This window comes from Ambystoma mexicanum, chromosome 11, assembly GCF_040938575.1.
Source record: "Ambystoma mexicanum isolate Mex_15411 chromosome 11, UKY_AmexF1_1, whole genome shotgun sequence".
In the NCBI taxonomy this organism is placed as follows: Eukaryota; Metazoa; Chordata; class Amphibia; order Caudata; family Ambystomatidae; genus Ambystoma; species Ambystoma mexicanum.
The window spans coordinates 401,761,684-401,776,723 of NC_090934.1; the positions used below are offsets into that span (position 1 = coordinate 401,761,684).

A 15,040-nucleotide genomic window follows, 5' to 3' on the forward strand; every position below is an offset into this window, starting at 1 on the left:
GCGTTTACCACTGGATGTTGGACCATATGCACAGCATGTGAATCTAAGCAGATACAATCATCAGAAATGCTATTACGGTGAGTAATGCATGTCATATTGTAATCTGATTTTTAGGGCATGTTTTGTACATCATAGCCCCCCCCCCCCCTTTTTCTTTTTTTAAGGACTTGAGTCCTGAGTTTAACATTATCTGATATTTTATCAGGCAATTATAAGTTGCATATGTTTGTGTATTGACGAGAAAGAGTGGCTAAGATAAGTGAAAACTGATCAGCATTTGTTTGGGTGGGGTGAATAGGTGTGAGATGGAGTTCACGCATTTCAGATTGCCTCTTCACTTGTATCCTGCATGAGCCGACATGAACCATTTTATACATTTCTATGTGAGCTGCAAAGAAGTTTCGAAACTCAACCACATCGACTTTGCAACTGGATAGAGAATACACTGCATCTGATTCACAAAGGCAGTCCTTTTGCAGTTGTGAATCCACCTACTTTAACTGGCACTGAATATGCAACAATCTTCAGTACATTTGGTCCCTTCATTTTGGTTAAATCTGCTTTATTTCTGGCTTTTGTACATTAAATAAAGATGCTACATTAAATACAATGAAGAGAAATAAAAGTATAGAATGCATTTAAAATGTTGCTTTATTTGTGTTTTTAATTAGTGTGTTTTTTGAAGTTTGGAACATGATTTATTAAATAAAGCAACTATTCGGCTTCATATTCGGCTTTGGCCTAATATATGACAAACTATTCGGTATTCGGCCAAATAATAAATATGCTCTTCGACCCCGCATGGCTCATCTTTTGGCTCTTACTGCCACTTGCGTGCGCTTACCAAATCTGAAGATGGCTGACAGGGGAGGAGTTAAGGTAGGTGTTCCTATTGGCTGTGGGCAGTATTACATAAAAGGACTGTACTAGAGCACACAAGTGACTGAAAGTTTTCAAATGTTTTGTTACCAAGGATTCCCAGCCTGACGGGGAATATCCACAGCATGTGAATCTATGAAAGATACCAATGCTGGAGAACCAGTGTTACATGTAAGTAACGTATTCCTTCAAACAGGGGGTGTGGGGGGTCTGGGAAACTCTCTACCAGCACAAACACAGCCGATTGACTTGTTCTTGGGTGGATGGCCTCTGGGAGAGTCTCAACCAAGTCTTTAGCTCACTGTTCTTTTCACAGAGAAGAAATATCCCACATATCAGTCTTTGTCCTGCCCAGGGGCAGTCCAGCACCGAAATGCTAGGCAATTCTCCTCTGAACAAGAGTACCACAGCAACCCCATAGTCGTGTTTCAGCCTAGTTGGGCATCATCAGTGATGTGAAGCTGTGTCTCTCTAAGAGCAGTGAGCAAGGGGTCCACGTCTGGAGTCCCCTGGTAACTTAGGGTGATACCCAAAGTTACTTGGTATGCAAAACAGGGGGGGTCTGGGAAACTCTCTACCAGCACAAACACAGCCCATTGACTTGTTCTTGGGTGGATGGCCCCTGGGAGAGTCTCAACCAAGTCTTTAGCTCACTGTTCTTTTCACAGAGAAGAAATATCCCCACATATCAGTCTTTGTCCTGCCCAGGGGCAGTCCAGCACCGAAATGCTAGGCAATTCTCCTCTGAACAAGAGTACCACAGCAACTTATTCCTTCTCCTGCAGATTCCTCATCAGATAGATAGCATCATCCAGCTCTGCTGCTTGGAAAAACTTCGACGAGGCGCGTAGTTGATCGTCGATCCGTCTTGCACGGACGTCGACTCTGAATGTGACTTTGGGCGTCCTATATATACTACGTCACAATGCCCCGTATCTCAATTTCTTTTTCCCACGCACTCGGCAGGCTGCTCTTCAGGAACATAGCAAATTTCTTTGGAGTCTTCGACTCCACTCAACGCTTTTTCCATCAAATCTTGTGTATTTTTCCATTCCGCGATTTACTACGTCCACGCCTTAGATTTCGTGTTTCAAGCGCTGGACTGACTGCGGTTCCAAGATGTTGGTAACCGACCCCCACGACATCTGTATGTGGTGCCTCGGCACGGGTCAAGACACAGAGCGGTGCGCATCGTGTGGAGAAATAAATGCAAAGTCTCTCCGGAAGCGGGTGGGCCGACCTCCGTCGAATTCACTGGCGCAGTCGACCATTCGGTCTTCAGAGGCCGAAACAGAGGTCCCTACACCTGAGCAGGAGAGTAGACATCGGTGCAAGACGAAGAAGCAATCTCTCTCACGGAGGCACTCATCTTTGTCCTCTCACAAAAAGAAGAGGCGTCATCGGCACCGACACAACTCTGACTCTTCCACAGAACAGTGTAAGTCAGCCACTGGGCCGACAACTCGACAATAGTGGGAGCACTCAAATGCTTGCAATGTTTGAGACGGCAGCTTAGAAAGCAGGCACGCCCCGAAACAGAAGGCCCTAGTGGCTTCAGGGGAGCTCTGTGATACTGGCCCCAAGGTAGCACCAATACCAACATCATCAGTGTTAGGCAGAAACCTGTGCAGTTCCCTCTGGGACCACTGCAAAAGATTTAAGACTACAGGTTTTGGCAGTAAACCCACTTGGTAGCAGTCTGCACCGCACAGATTCACTGTGGTAGCTGTGGCTGAGCAGTCAGACTTCCCTCAAGAAGAGTTAGGCAGTATACAGAGGATACATAATAGGTACAGAGTCACAGTAGCACAAGCAAACACTTACCAGAGCTAGGTGTAAAAGTATAAACTTATTTATTCAAGGTACACTCATAAATTACACTAGCACAATAGAAAAGTTAAAGTCAAACACAGTTACTATTACTCATATGTACATCCCTAATCATTTGTTGGACAATTCTAAGTTAACCCCACTTATTTCCAACCAGAGGTGAGCGCTTAACGTTAGATGGTACTCCAACAAGTATTACCAAAAGGGAGGGAAAAGGCAGAAATAAAGAGAGCAGTAAGGTAAAACACTTTTCACATAAGGTTAGCAAAGACAGTCAATGGTGGAACAAGGGGAATTAGTTCGGGGCCCGCTTTAGAGGGAGCCAGGCGAGAATGTGCCCAAGATCACACAATGTCACAAGTCTTTGCAGGTGAGTAGAAAAAGGTTTTACTACGGTTCTGAAAAGTTTAGTTAGGGTGTCCCAGACCTACCCAGGTTCGAGAGCCGAGGGCTAAATCTACCCCGTACAATCGGTGGCAAGGGAGGCCGGGCGGAACACAGTACCTTTAAACGTGGAAGGATTCCTCCAGTGGTGGTAGTCGTTCCTGGTAGTGGGTGCAAGTCGCGGCGTCGTACCGAGGAAGAGGTGATCTCGACGAGGAGAAAAGCTGCAGGTCGTTGCACTACCAGGGATGAGGCCAGCCGTGGAGTTTTCTGGTCACAAAGGATTTTTACCCCTCTTTCGCGGTTGAGGTAAAAAGTGGTATCCCGGTTGCCGGGGTGCTTGGCACAGGCAAGGCGGCCACGAGATGCTTCGGGACGGCGAAAAGAAGGCAGCAACTGGTTGTCCCCACCAGTTAAGGGAAGAAGACTCTCCGGCGGGAGATCTCCTCTGTCGTCGGGAAAAGTGGTGAGACGAAACTGCGGGGCTTCACCGGTGGTGTCGTCTTGGCAGGTCGGCTCAGCTTCTCCCTCTTCGGCTTCTTAGGTCCTGTGGCGACTTCTGGAGAACCAGTCCCAAAAACCCTGCTTTTATGCAGCAAACCCCCATTCATACAGCCTAGCTGTCACTCAAACATGCTAAGTGGTGAGCGGGGTGGCTCACCACTTGGGCCAATCACACTAGAGTGCGACATGAGTTGGCAAGGCAACTCAGTCCAGGGTGCCTAAACCCCCTCCCACACCCCCTGTGGTACCCAGACAGAATGGCACCACTTTGGAGGGCTTCTGTGCAGAAGCCCGCCAAAAGTGGAACAAAGGCTCGACTCGGGTTCAGGGTTACTGAAGTGAACCTAGACGCCATTTTGGCGGCGAGTTCCGGCAAAAGATCCCAACCGGTGAATTTATATTAATTAAATAAACCGGCGGTATCTTTAACATTGCACCAAAAAGTGGTGCATCAAAAACCAATGGGAAATCCCATTGGGAAATATTCTGGTGGAATATTTCCATGGTATCCACTGCCACCAGCCAGAACTCGGTGAGGGGGGACGGGACAGTACCCCCTCGACAACAGACCCAGGGGCAATCTAATTGCCCCTACCAGTACTTCCACAGTAAGATGGTTTGTACTGGTTAAGTTCCTAAGTTAAGACTAGTAAAGTCAATGGTAACTTTACAGACCCAGGGAGACAGTAGTCAGTCCCAGGTTGTGGAGTCTATGTTTGGGGGTCTCTAGGACACCCCTGTGCTACTGCACTGAGGGTGCTGTGTAACACACATTCAAAAACCAATGATGGCCTATGGGGAAAATTACCCCCTAGCCCATAAGCACATAGCAAGTCACAGAGAACTCTCTCAAGTCATGCCCAAGAGTGAGGGGAAAAGAGTCTCACTCTTGGCAGGAGAAAAAAATAAACCCCACAAAATGCAGCAAAGCTGCTGGGGGACTCACTAGGTTAGGAAATTCAGCCTAAACAGAGAATTCTTCCTAACAATCAGCATCGGGAGAGCCCTCAGACTTGCGCCGAAGAAGGCGATCTGGCCCTCAACGGCGGGCCCTTCCGGTGAGCCTCGGGACCCTATCCTTGTCGGTCCTCCCTCTGTGGCCAAGATTTGACCAGCGCCAGCAGCCACCCCTTTTAACATCAGAGGGCAAGCCCTTTGCAGGCCCTTTTCTGTAAACCCCCATTTTAATGTTTTTTTCTGAAAAGTTTTCACTTAAGGTGAGACCGGGGTTCCTTCCAAAGGTGGCGTTAGAGATCCTTCTTTCTCAATCGCTTTGGTAGGGCAGTACTACAAAATCTTTTGCTGTGAGCTTTCTGCCCGCCTCCATTGTTCCACTGCTTTGTGAGTCTATCTGATGAGGAATCTGTTGGAGAAAAGCAATCCATTGAAGGAGAAATGAATCGCCGTAATGTTCTTTCTATGGATTATTCTCCTGCAGATTCCTCATCACCAGGGGAGTTGCTAGGTCTGGAAAAGACCCGGGGCTACGCTGATGTCGGAACTGTTGGGACTGGGGGCTAGCTAGTCTTGCTGTAGCTCCTGAGATTCTATCCGGGGCTACAACCAAAAGATCAGGGGCTATAGCCCCCTTAGCCCCCCCCTAGCAACATCCCTGCTCATCACCCCTCCCATCCATCCACGCTCTGAAAGTGTTAGCAGTGGGTGTATGCCTTTTCTTAGGAGAGGGGAGACTTTGTGATGGTATTGTATTGTATTTATTTATATAGCGCTCTTTCCCCATTTGTATGGCTTCAATGCGCTTTGTGGTTGTAACGCCCTCAGTGACCGCAGTCCATGTGTAGGAGGTAATAAGAGTTTAGATTAAGAGATGCTTGTGTGCGTTTTCACCGGATTAGGATTTAGATGGCTGGCTAGGCTCCAGTAGCCCAAAGGTCAGGCACGTGGGTGGGCGCTGTTATTGGTTTAGGATAGAGAGCTATTGCTGAAGATTCGATGTGTGCCCAGCTAGACCAAATTTTATTTTCGTTGGTTGTCGCTTTATAGTAGTGGCAGAGGTGCTAAGGTACGGCAGGAGTTTGTGTGGACAGCTGTGTGTGCTGCTAGACTGGAATGGCATAGCCATAGCTGCATTCAATGGTGCATGGATGGGTGGCCACAGACGTGGTGTAAGGTATACGTACCATATGGTTGGATGGAGTTCGGCTGTTGTGTTCTTTTTCTTTGTCCAATGTGGGTGGCTGGTCTTGCTATTCATGGTCTCCCTGTAACGAAAGCCTGAACAGCATATATGTACTCGCGTCTATAGTTTCTGTTACTTGTTCTGACAGCCTGTCCTGATTAGCCCTGCTTAGTCCAGACTAGCATGATTAGCCTGCTGAGCCCTGTTTGCTTAGCCCAGACCAGCTTGATCAGCCCTGATTAGCCTACTTAGCCCTGATTAGTCTGCCTTGTCCTGATTGTCCTGCTTAGCATGCTTAGTTTTGATTGTTTAGCCCTGATTAACCCTGCCTAGTTCTGATTAGCCTGATTAACCTTGCCTAGTTCTGATTAGCCTGATTAGCCCTGCCTAGTTCTGATTAGCCTGACTTGTCCTAAGGCATTACCATATGCTCCCGTCTCTCTAATATAGACTAACTATGCGAATGTAATGTGATCAGGAGCCCACTGCATTTCCTATCATTGCAGCGTTTCAAGCCCAACCCTCCTAGCAAGCGATCTAATCCTGCTAACCTACCTGCACACATAGCCACCGCAGCCAGACGCCCTATCACTAAGCCACTCATACGTACCTGCCCTTACGTACACACTATTTATTTGCCACCTTTCTACACTGTTCTATTAAGAACTATCCTCTACATAATCACTCTAGAAGATTTCAACATGCCCCAGCCCACAGACCAACTATGCGCACCTCCTAAGCAGCCTGACATGCCCACCAAACCTTGCAGCCTCTATCAGAGAAACTTCAAACTTCGTGCTAGACTCCCAAGAATCTATGATCCTCTATCTAATGCTTACCTCACCACTAAATGTCTGAGGGACGCTAAGCCTACCACCAACAACTCCTCCTACAAAGTTACCAACGACCAACACCCACTCAGCTTAACTGCAGACTCTTCAGAGATCCTACCACCCCTCTGATTTGTCAACACAAGACCCAGCTATTATCAGTTCATCCTATTCAAACTGGAATAAAAGGCGCACTAATTAACGCCTGTTCTATGGTGGCCGACGCCACAGACATAGACATAACGAAAACATTGACTTCCTGGCCATTACGGAATCCTGGCTTCACTCTGCAGTAGGTCCCGCAATTATGCTAGCCATCCCGGACAACTACACTTTTATAAGACTAGATCGCTCCACTTCCAGCGGTGGAGGGCTTGCCATAATTGTTAAGAACAATTTACCGCCAAGACTCTCCACACCATTTAACACAAACTCCTGTAAATCCCTCTCTGCCAAACTTACCATCTCCAATACTCAAACGATCAACATTTGCTTGATATACCGACCACCAGGCCCTCTGGGCTCCTTTGAGGAAGACCTCACGTACATACTATCAGACCACCTCAAAAACTCCTCACAATGCCTCATCCTAGGAGATTTCAACCTTGGTTTCTGTGACGCATTAGACTCCATACCTCACAGATCAACAGCTCCCTAGAAGAATTAGGATTCACCCAAAAGGTCACAGGGCCCACTCACATTAAAGGAAGGACCCTCGACAGGATTGCTGAACACAACTGCCCAACCACTATCACTTCTATACTGCCTCAACCTTGGTCGGACCACTACCTGATATCCTTCACGCTAGAGGCTACACCCCCCACAAATACCGGTAGTATAGCGCCTGCTGTTCATACCAGAAATAAAAGAAATGTCACTCCTGAAAAACATATCCCCCTTATCCTTCCTACACTGAACTCTATCCCAGACCAGACCGACCCCTTCACCATGGTAGTAATGTACAACAAAGTGATGCTTGCATCTCTAGAGATCATAGCACCAATGGAAATTAGAAAGAGTAAACCCCGCCAACACCTAAACTCATGGTTCACGCCCCATCTGAAAGTAATTAGATATGAGAAACGTCTAAGTGAAAAAACTTGGACTAGATCCCTCATACCTTAATAAGAACATCCTGAATAAACTAGCCGTTCTATACAAAAAAGAAATCATCCTAGCCAAACTTCCTAAAACCTCTGAATCTCCCAAGCTAAATCGAATACCAACAAACTGTTTGCTATCCTTAAAGAGGTAGAATCACCAATTCAAGTCCCTGACTCCTGTCTCAAGGACAAAAACTGGTGTATGAGTATACAAAATGCCCTGGCTAACAAGATAACTCTTCCGGTGAAGATCAACAACAAAAAAGATACACTCACTGCCTCCTAAATTGGCACTAATATCACAGCCATCAAGACTGGCACCTCTGCCACACCGGTACCAAAGTCCACCCTGACCCCACCTTTACTATCGACTCCTTGTCCCACTACCTCCAAGTCTGGCACTACTGCCACAGCCACCAAGACTGACAACACTGCCACACTAGCATCTCAGACTACCCTGACCCCATCTACACTTCCGACTCCCTGTTTCTACTTTCACAAAGTATCGATCAAAGAAGTCGAAACAGTTATCCTCACCCTCAAACCGTCCAATTGTCATGGGGACCCTTGCCCAGCTCAAATCATAAAAGATGCTGCCCGTGAACTTTCTCCTTTCATTACTAAACTTATAAATGCCTCCTTCACATCAGGCACCATACCCAATAACCTGAAACACTTCTGGGTCCTCCCCCTCCTTAAAAAACAAACCATTGACCCATCTACCCCTACCAACTACCGCCCTATAACCACAGTGCCATTCCTACTCAAAATCCTGGATAAAATAGCGTACCTACAAATCCAGCATCATCTGGAACAAAATCACCTTCTAGGAGTGCAACAGTCTGGCTTCGGACCTTAACACGGTACTGAGACTGCACTCATAGACCTCAAGGCACAAATAGATGCACTGAGAGACAAAGGCAAGACAGCACTCTTGCTACTCCTTGATCTCTCAGCTGCATTCGATTTGGTAGATCACTCAATTCTCTGCAACCATCTGGACTCCACGGCTCATTTCTCTCAGGAAGCAATCGCCTGGATCCAGTCATTCCTTGATAACAGGACAATGCAAGTTTTCTCGCCTCTAGCAGCCGCTGACCCTGCTCCCGTATCTTGTGGTGTACCTCTGAGCTTCTGTGTATCGCCTACTCTGGAAAACATATTCACAAAGCCCCTTTTTCGATGATCTAGATGGTCTAGGTATCACCTACACAAACTGCGCCGATGATACCCAGATCCTCATCCCGCTGACGGGGGGACTACAACAAGGATTTGGCCTTTGTGAACAGAGTTTACCTCTTCATCCAGGCATGGATGGCATCTCATGGTCGATGCCTGAATGATGACGAAACAGAACTTCTCATTCTAGGCTCCCCATCTAATATTAATAAACTAGGCCCGAGCTACTCATCCTTCGTAATTGACAACAACATCATCACAGTGGCCAAGGTAGTCAAAACTCTTGGCTTTTACATAGATTCTACGCTTACCTTCGGTAAACAAGTAAATGCCATGGCCTCAGCCACATCCTACACTTGCAGGTTATTCAGAGCAGCTAAACCCTTCCTATCCTCCTACAACTACATTACTCTAGCGAGAGCCCTGATCCTGTCGAAATTGGACTATTGCAACGCCCTCTATGCAGGTAGCAATAAATACATCACGTGCAAGATCCAGACGCTTCAAAACAATGCCCTAAGAGCTGCACTAAGCTTTCCTAAAAATGCCCACATATCTGACCTTAGGAGCTCTGTCAACTGGCTTTCTACGAAAGATACGATACTCCTCAAAATGGCATCATTGACACACAAATGTCTTAACCAAGCAGCCCCACTTTACCTCACAGCTAAATTTACTAGACAAGTAGCCACCCGCCCTCAAAGAAAAGTCAACTCTAACTTTCTATTAGTACCCAGATTTAAACACACTAAATCTGGTGGGAGCAGTTTCCCTGTTAAAGCAGCACAATATTGGAACTCCCTAGCACCCCGCTTTAAGGGAAGATCTACCCTACCTACAATTCAGATCCAACCTCATTCACTGGATAAAGGAACAAGACATCTAACCATACACCACTGGTAACCTCCAGTATTTTTGTATATATGTTTACTACATGTGATCCACAATCATTCTCTGCATTTATTGTATATACATATCATACAGCAGTGCATACTTACCCTGTATAACTGTCGCTCTGCTTGTTGCTCACGCATTCAGCACTGTAACCATAGCTGAACGTATTCCTGTGTACTAATGTAACATAAGCTTAACCCTCTTTATGCCTTCTCACCTTAATACCCTTGGGTCTGGTGCGCAATATAAATAAATAAAACAAACAAAACAAAGCGAGGCTGGGTCCCGGAGGGGAAGGGCTCGGGGGGGATGAGGGAGGACGATGGGGGGATGAGGGAGAACAGGGAGGGAGAACGTTTGCTGTGGAGTGCTTCTACGAAGTTGCAGGCATTCGTGAGATATTGGTGGCTAGAAGTGTTGTTTTTCTTGGTAGGAACAAAGTTTATTGTGGTGTACCTCAGCAAACGCTGCTGGCATCCCTGTGGTATTGATGGGTAGGAGTGTTATTGCGCATGGGGGGCCTTAGTTTGTCACGGTGAGCCGCTGCGAACGCTGCTGGCATCCGTGCTGTGATTAGTGCATAGGAATGTTGTTTGGGTTCAGTGATATAGTTTAGGGAGGGGGAGGGTTTCAAGAGGAGGCTGGGAAAAGCTAGGTTCTGAGGGCCTTTCTGAATTTCAGGTCATTTTCAATATTGAAAATGTGTAGGGGTAGGGAGTTTCAGATTGGACGGAGATCGAGGATCCGCCCAGCCTGAAGGAGTTGTAAAGTGGGACCACTAGGCGATATGTAGTGCAGGATCTTGGACTCCTTTGGGGGGGTTGCGCTGGATTTTGCCTTGCAGGAATTCCAGGCCGGTTTTGTGGATGGCCCAGTGGGTGATGCGCATATCTTTAAAGGTAGCGCGTCAACCAATCGGGAGCCAATGGAGGACTTTTAGTGTAGGGCCAATGTGTTCTCCTGGAGCTAGATTAATGAGCAGGCGTGCTACAGCATTTTGGATTCTTTGTAGTTTCCTTAGTTGAAACGCTGGTTGCGCATAGGTAAAGGCAGTTTGTCTAATCTAAGCAGGAGAGGATGATGGATTTGATGGCCGAGAAACGGTGAGGATGCACTGATTAATGACGATGATAGCGTCAAGCCTCATAGGGTACGGAATTCCTGCAGAGGATGTGATGAATACATTCTGTCAGGTACAGAATTCTGTCACGGTATCGCTACGATTCGGGTTTTCAAGTCTGGGCCAGGTTCTGGTAGTGGTGTTAGATAGCGTCAGGCCTTACGGTCTAGTACAGGATCGTAATCAGCAGCCAGGTTTTGAGTGCCTTCCGGAAGGCCATGTAGTCTTTGCTATGTCTAATGCTGGGAGGCAGTGAATTCCACAAAGTTGGTGCCAGGGTTAAGTAGGCTGATCCTTGCCGACTTGTAGATCGGGACCACTAGGAGGAGGGCAGTGCTTGACCTAAAGGTGCGAGTCGGGTGGTAAGGCGTAATCTTATCTTGTAGGAATTTGGGGCCTGCTTTGTGCACCACTCGGTGGGTAATACATAGGGACTTGAAGGTGGCCCTGTGTCCACTTGGCAGCCAGTGCATGGTGCGGAGAGCCGTTGAGATGTGGTCCCTTCGTCCTACTGCGAGAAGTAATATGGCAGCCGAGTTTTGTACTCTTTGGAGATTAACTGGTAGGCCGCTGCACCCAGATAGAGGGTGTTTGCATAGTCAAGTCTGGACATGACAATGGACATAATTGCAGCCAGTCTGTTTGTGTAGGTAAGGTAAGGAAAGGTACGCTTTAGGAGCCTAAGATGGAAATTACAGGCTTTGGATGTATTTTTTTTTTTTAATAATACATTTTATTGTTTTGTTATTTCCGAAACAATGATATTCAACATACAAATATAACTTGCATACATTCGTTAGAGGCACTGTGGTTAGCTACCATTCTTTCTTGAAGTTCGTTGGCATATATTGCGACAGCTCCCGTGTTGGATATTTCCCATGTCTGAGATTGTTGCATTCCGTGGTCACATAGTTTGATCCCTTTTCTGCCAAATTTTGTCGGCTTTCCCAGGGCATCCCCTTGCTTGGTAGACTCGACACTCCATTATTATACAGGTGTCCACATCAGTAACCCTTTGTTCATATTGGGGAGTGATCTCTGAACCCCGTAGTTGTGCAATGTTCCTTTTGGCCAGCCGTGTGGTCGTTGAAAGCAGTAGTTTTTCAAAGCGGGTCATTTCTCCCTCCTCTTCAATCCACAGTAAAAGGAGTTTTGGTTCGTTTGGGACAATCCGGCCTATGACCCTTGACAACCTGTCACAAAATTGTTGTCAGAAGTACTGTATGCGTGAGCATTGCCATCGGATATGGTAGAAGGTACCTTCTTCCGGTTTGCATCGTAGGCATTTGGGATCTATGGTTTTGCCCCACTTGTACAGTGCCACTCGGGGGTAGTATGTTCTGTGCAGAATCTTTAATTGTACAAGTCTGAGTCTGGCCGATATTGCTGTCTCTCTGGGGTACATTAAGGTTGACATCCATTCCTCTGGTAACAGCCGGCCCACATGCCTCTCCCATTTTGCTTTTAGACTAAACATTTCTTTCGTGGCAAAGGAGGAGATTGCATTGTACATAATGGATGTAGTTTTGGCATTCACGCTGTCTAGTACTATGTTTCTCTCTATTGGTGTGCATTCTGGCAGGTCAGCAAGGTTTGTCATGTGTTTGGTGAGTGCATGGGATAGTTGTATGTAGTGATAGTTTTCAGTGGGTGGGAGACCATGAGTGGTCGACAAGTCGGCAAAGGGTATCATTTTGCCCTCTTGGATCACCTGTTGGATTGTTAATATCCCTGATGATTCCCAGTGTGGCCATTTAGGCAGTTTATGCAGTTCCGGGAGGTGGGCATTGTTCTAAGGAGGTTGCACAGGGGTGATTTTGTTTTCCCAGCCTACATGTCTGTGGGTTTCCCTCCAGATTTGAGTCGTGTGAGCTGTTATTGTGCGGGCGAGAGGGGGGGGGGCTTCTCATATTGTACAGGCTTTCGATTGGGGGCATGCTTTGCCTTGCTGCTTTTTGGGGTCGTATATGTGGCAGTGCCGGATTACCATGCAGAATATCATTTACAGGTGCCATTTGGCTCGCCCAGTAGTATGTTTGGATGTGTGGGAGCCCGATCCCTCCCTCCCACACAGAGCGTTGGAGGGTGTTTAACGCTATCCTTGGGTGTTTCCCTCCCCATAATAGTTTCCGTAGTGTCTTATCTATCTTTCAAAATTCTGCTTTGGGGATGTGTAGAGGGGCATTTTGTAGTATATACAAAAGGCGGGGCAGCGTGAGCATTTTGAAGAGCGCTGCTCTACCTAGTAGGGTCAGTGGCAGTGATCCCCAGTGGCCCACATCTTGTGTGAATCGCTTCACAATTGGATGTAGGTTTTGGGACACAGTCTTCCAGTCTGTTTGAGATCAGGATGCCCAAATATCGGAATTGGTTTAATTCGATTTTATATGGGGAGCCCTCGGGAGGTGTATAGTCTGTCCCCTTAACTGGGAAAAGTAATGGTTTCGTCCAGTTCACTCTTAGGCCACTGAAAGCACCATATTTTCTCCGTATTTGTGAGACAATAGGGCAAGAGACTGCTGGATCACCTAAGTAAATCAGTAGGTCATCCGCGTAAAGGGATGCCTTGTCCTCCCAGGTTGGACTCCATCGGAAACCAGCCCAGGTGAGTGCATTTCAGAGGGTTACTGCCAGTAGTTCAATGATCAGCACGAATAGCCTGGTCGATAGTGGGCAGCCTGGTCTGGTTCTTTTCCTCAGTTGAATGTTGCGAGAGGGCCAGTCATTCACCCCTTACCTCTGCTATGGGGGTATTGTGCAGCAATTGGACCCAATTTATGAATTGTTCCCCAAAGCCCATTTTCCTCATAATTAACCATAGTGCCTCCCAATGGACCGAGTCAAAGGCTTTCTCAAAATCAATGGCCAACAGCGCCAGTGACTGTTTTAGAGATGGTGCTCTTTCAAGCGCTAAGTGTAGTGTGAAGCCACATTGATCTGGATGGATCAGGGATGTGATTACGTTTTGGAGTCTATTGGCTAGCACCTTCGCTAGTATCTTGGCTTCGGTATTGATTAGGGAGATGGGCCTGTAGGAGCTGCATTCATCTGGAGGCTTGCCTTCTTTTGGTATTACTATTATAGTGGCTTTGCGTAGATCCATCGGAAGTATCCCTTCTCTTTTTGAGTATTCAAACATATTGAGCAGATGGGTTGCGATGTCTAGGTGGTTAAGTTTCTTCCAGAAGTCGATCGGGAGGCCATTCGGTCCTGGGGTTTTGCCTGATTGAAGTTGGGAGATGGCTGTTGTTATCGCTTCCTGTAATTTTACTGTCTAGTGTGCTGGCTTGCTCTAAGGTAAGTGAGGGGAGGTCTATCTCATCTAGTGCTGTGGGGTGTTTGGGGGGCTATAGAGCTCTTCGTAGTATTTTGCAAAGCACTCTGCTATCTCTTTGTCAGTTGCGACCAGCTTTGCATTTATATCTTTAATGCTTCTGATTTGTCGATGCCCCTCATCCCGTTTTTCCAACCAGGCCAACAATTTGCCCGCTTTCTCCCCCGTTTCATACAGATGTGCTTTCATGGCCATGTGTGCCTTCTTGGCGCAGTTTAGTGACAGATTATGTAGTTTCTTTTGGGCTAGTACTAAGGCTCTATTTGTCTCGGGTGAGTTTTTTACTATGTGTCGTATTTCTTTGTGCGTCACCTCCTTTTCCGCGTCTATAACCTCTTTTTGGTGTGCCTTTTTCTGGGCTGTTGTCCATGAGAGGATTTCGCCCCGCAGTACCGGCTTATACGCCTCCCATAGTGTACCGGGGTTGACTACAGAGCCTGTATTCAGCTCAATGTAAGTGGAGATAGCATTTTCTATTCTTTCTTGTAGGTCTGGAAAACCAAGATAATAGTAGTTTAGCCGCCAGGTGGGTGGAGGACATGGTCTTTTTTGTTTCAAGTTCCAACATTAGTTGGGAGTGATCGGATATGCCGCGTGGAAGTAGGGACGCGCTTTGTGCCTTGTGGATATTGTGAGCTGGTAGGAACAAATAGTCTATTCTAGATAGCGAGGCATGCACGCCTGAATGGAAGGAGTATTTGCGTGTATGTCTGTGCAAATCTCGCCATACATCTCTTAGGCCTAATGCAAAGGTAGCCAGTTTGGTGTTGGTTGTAGGGTTCCTCCCACTTATATGTGTGCAATCTAGTGAATTATCCATAACTTTGTTGAAGTCCCCACCTA

At 46.9% G+C, this 15,040-nt stretch overlaps 1 protein-coding gene across 4 annotated transcripts in view; it reads left to right on the plus strand.

Moving 5' to 3' along the window:
• Positions 1-15,040, plus strand: part of ARFGAP2 (ARF GTPase activating protein 2) — an 885,096-nt gene that overhangs the window by 828,520 nt on the left and 41,536 nt on the right. The window contains exon 17 of one of the 4 annotated variants that reach the window (XM_069623181.1): positions 299-584. The exons of the other annotated variants lie outside the window; for them this stretch is intronic. Coding sequence (XP_069479282.1) covers positions 299-304 — 6 coding nt within the window. The 3' untranslated portion in view covers positions 305-584. Of the gene's footprint in view, positions 1-298; positions 585-15,040 lie in introns of those variants that run through there. 4 annotated transcript variants of the gene reach the window in all.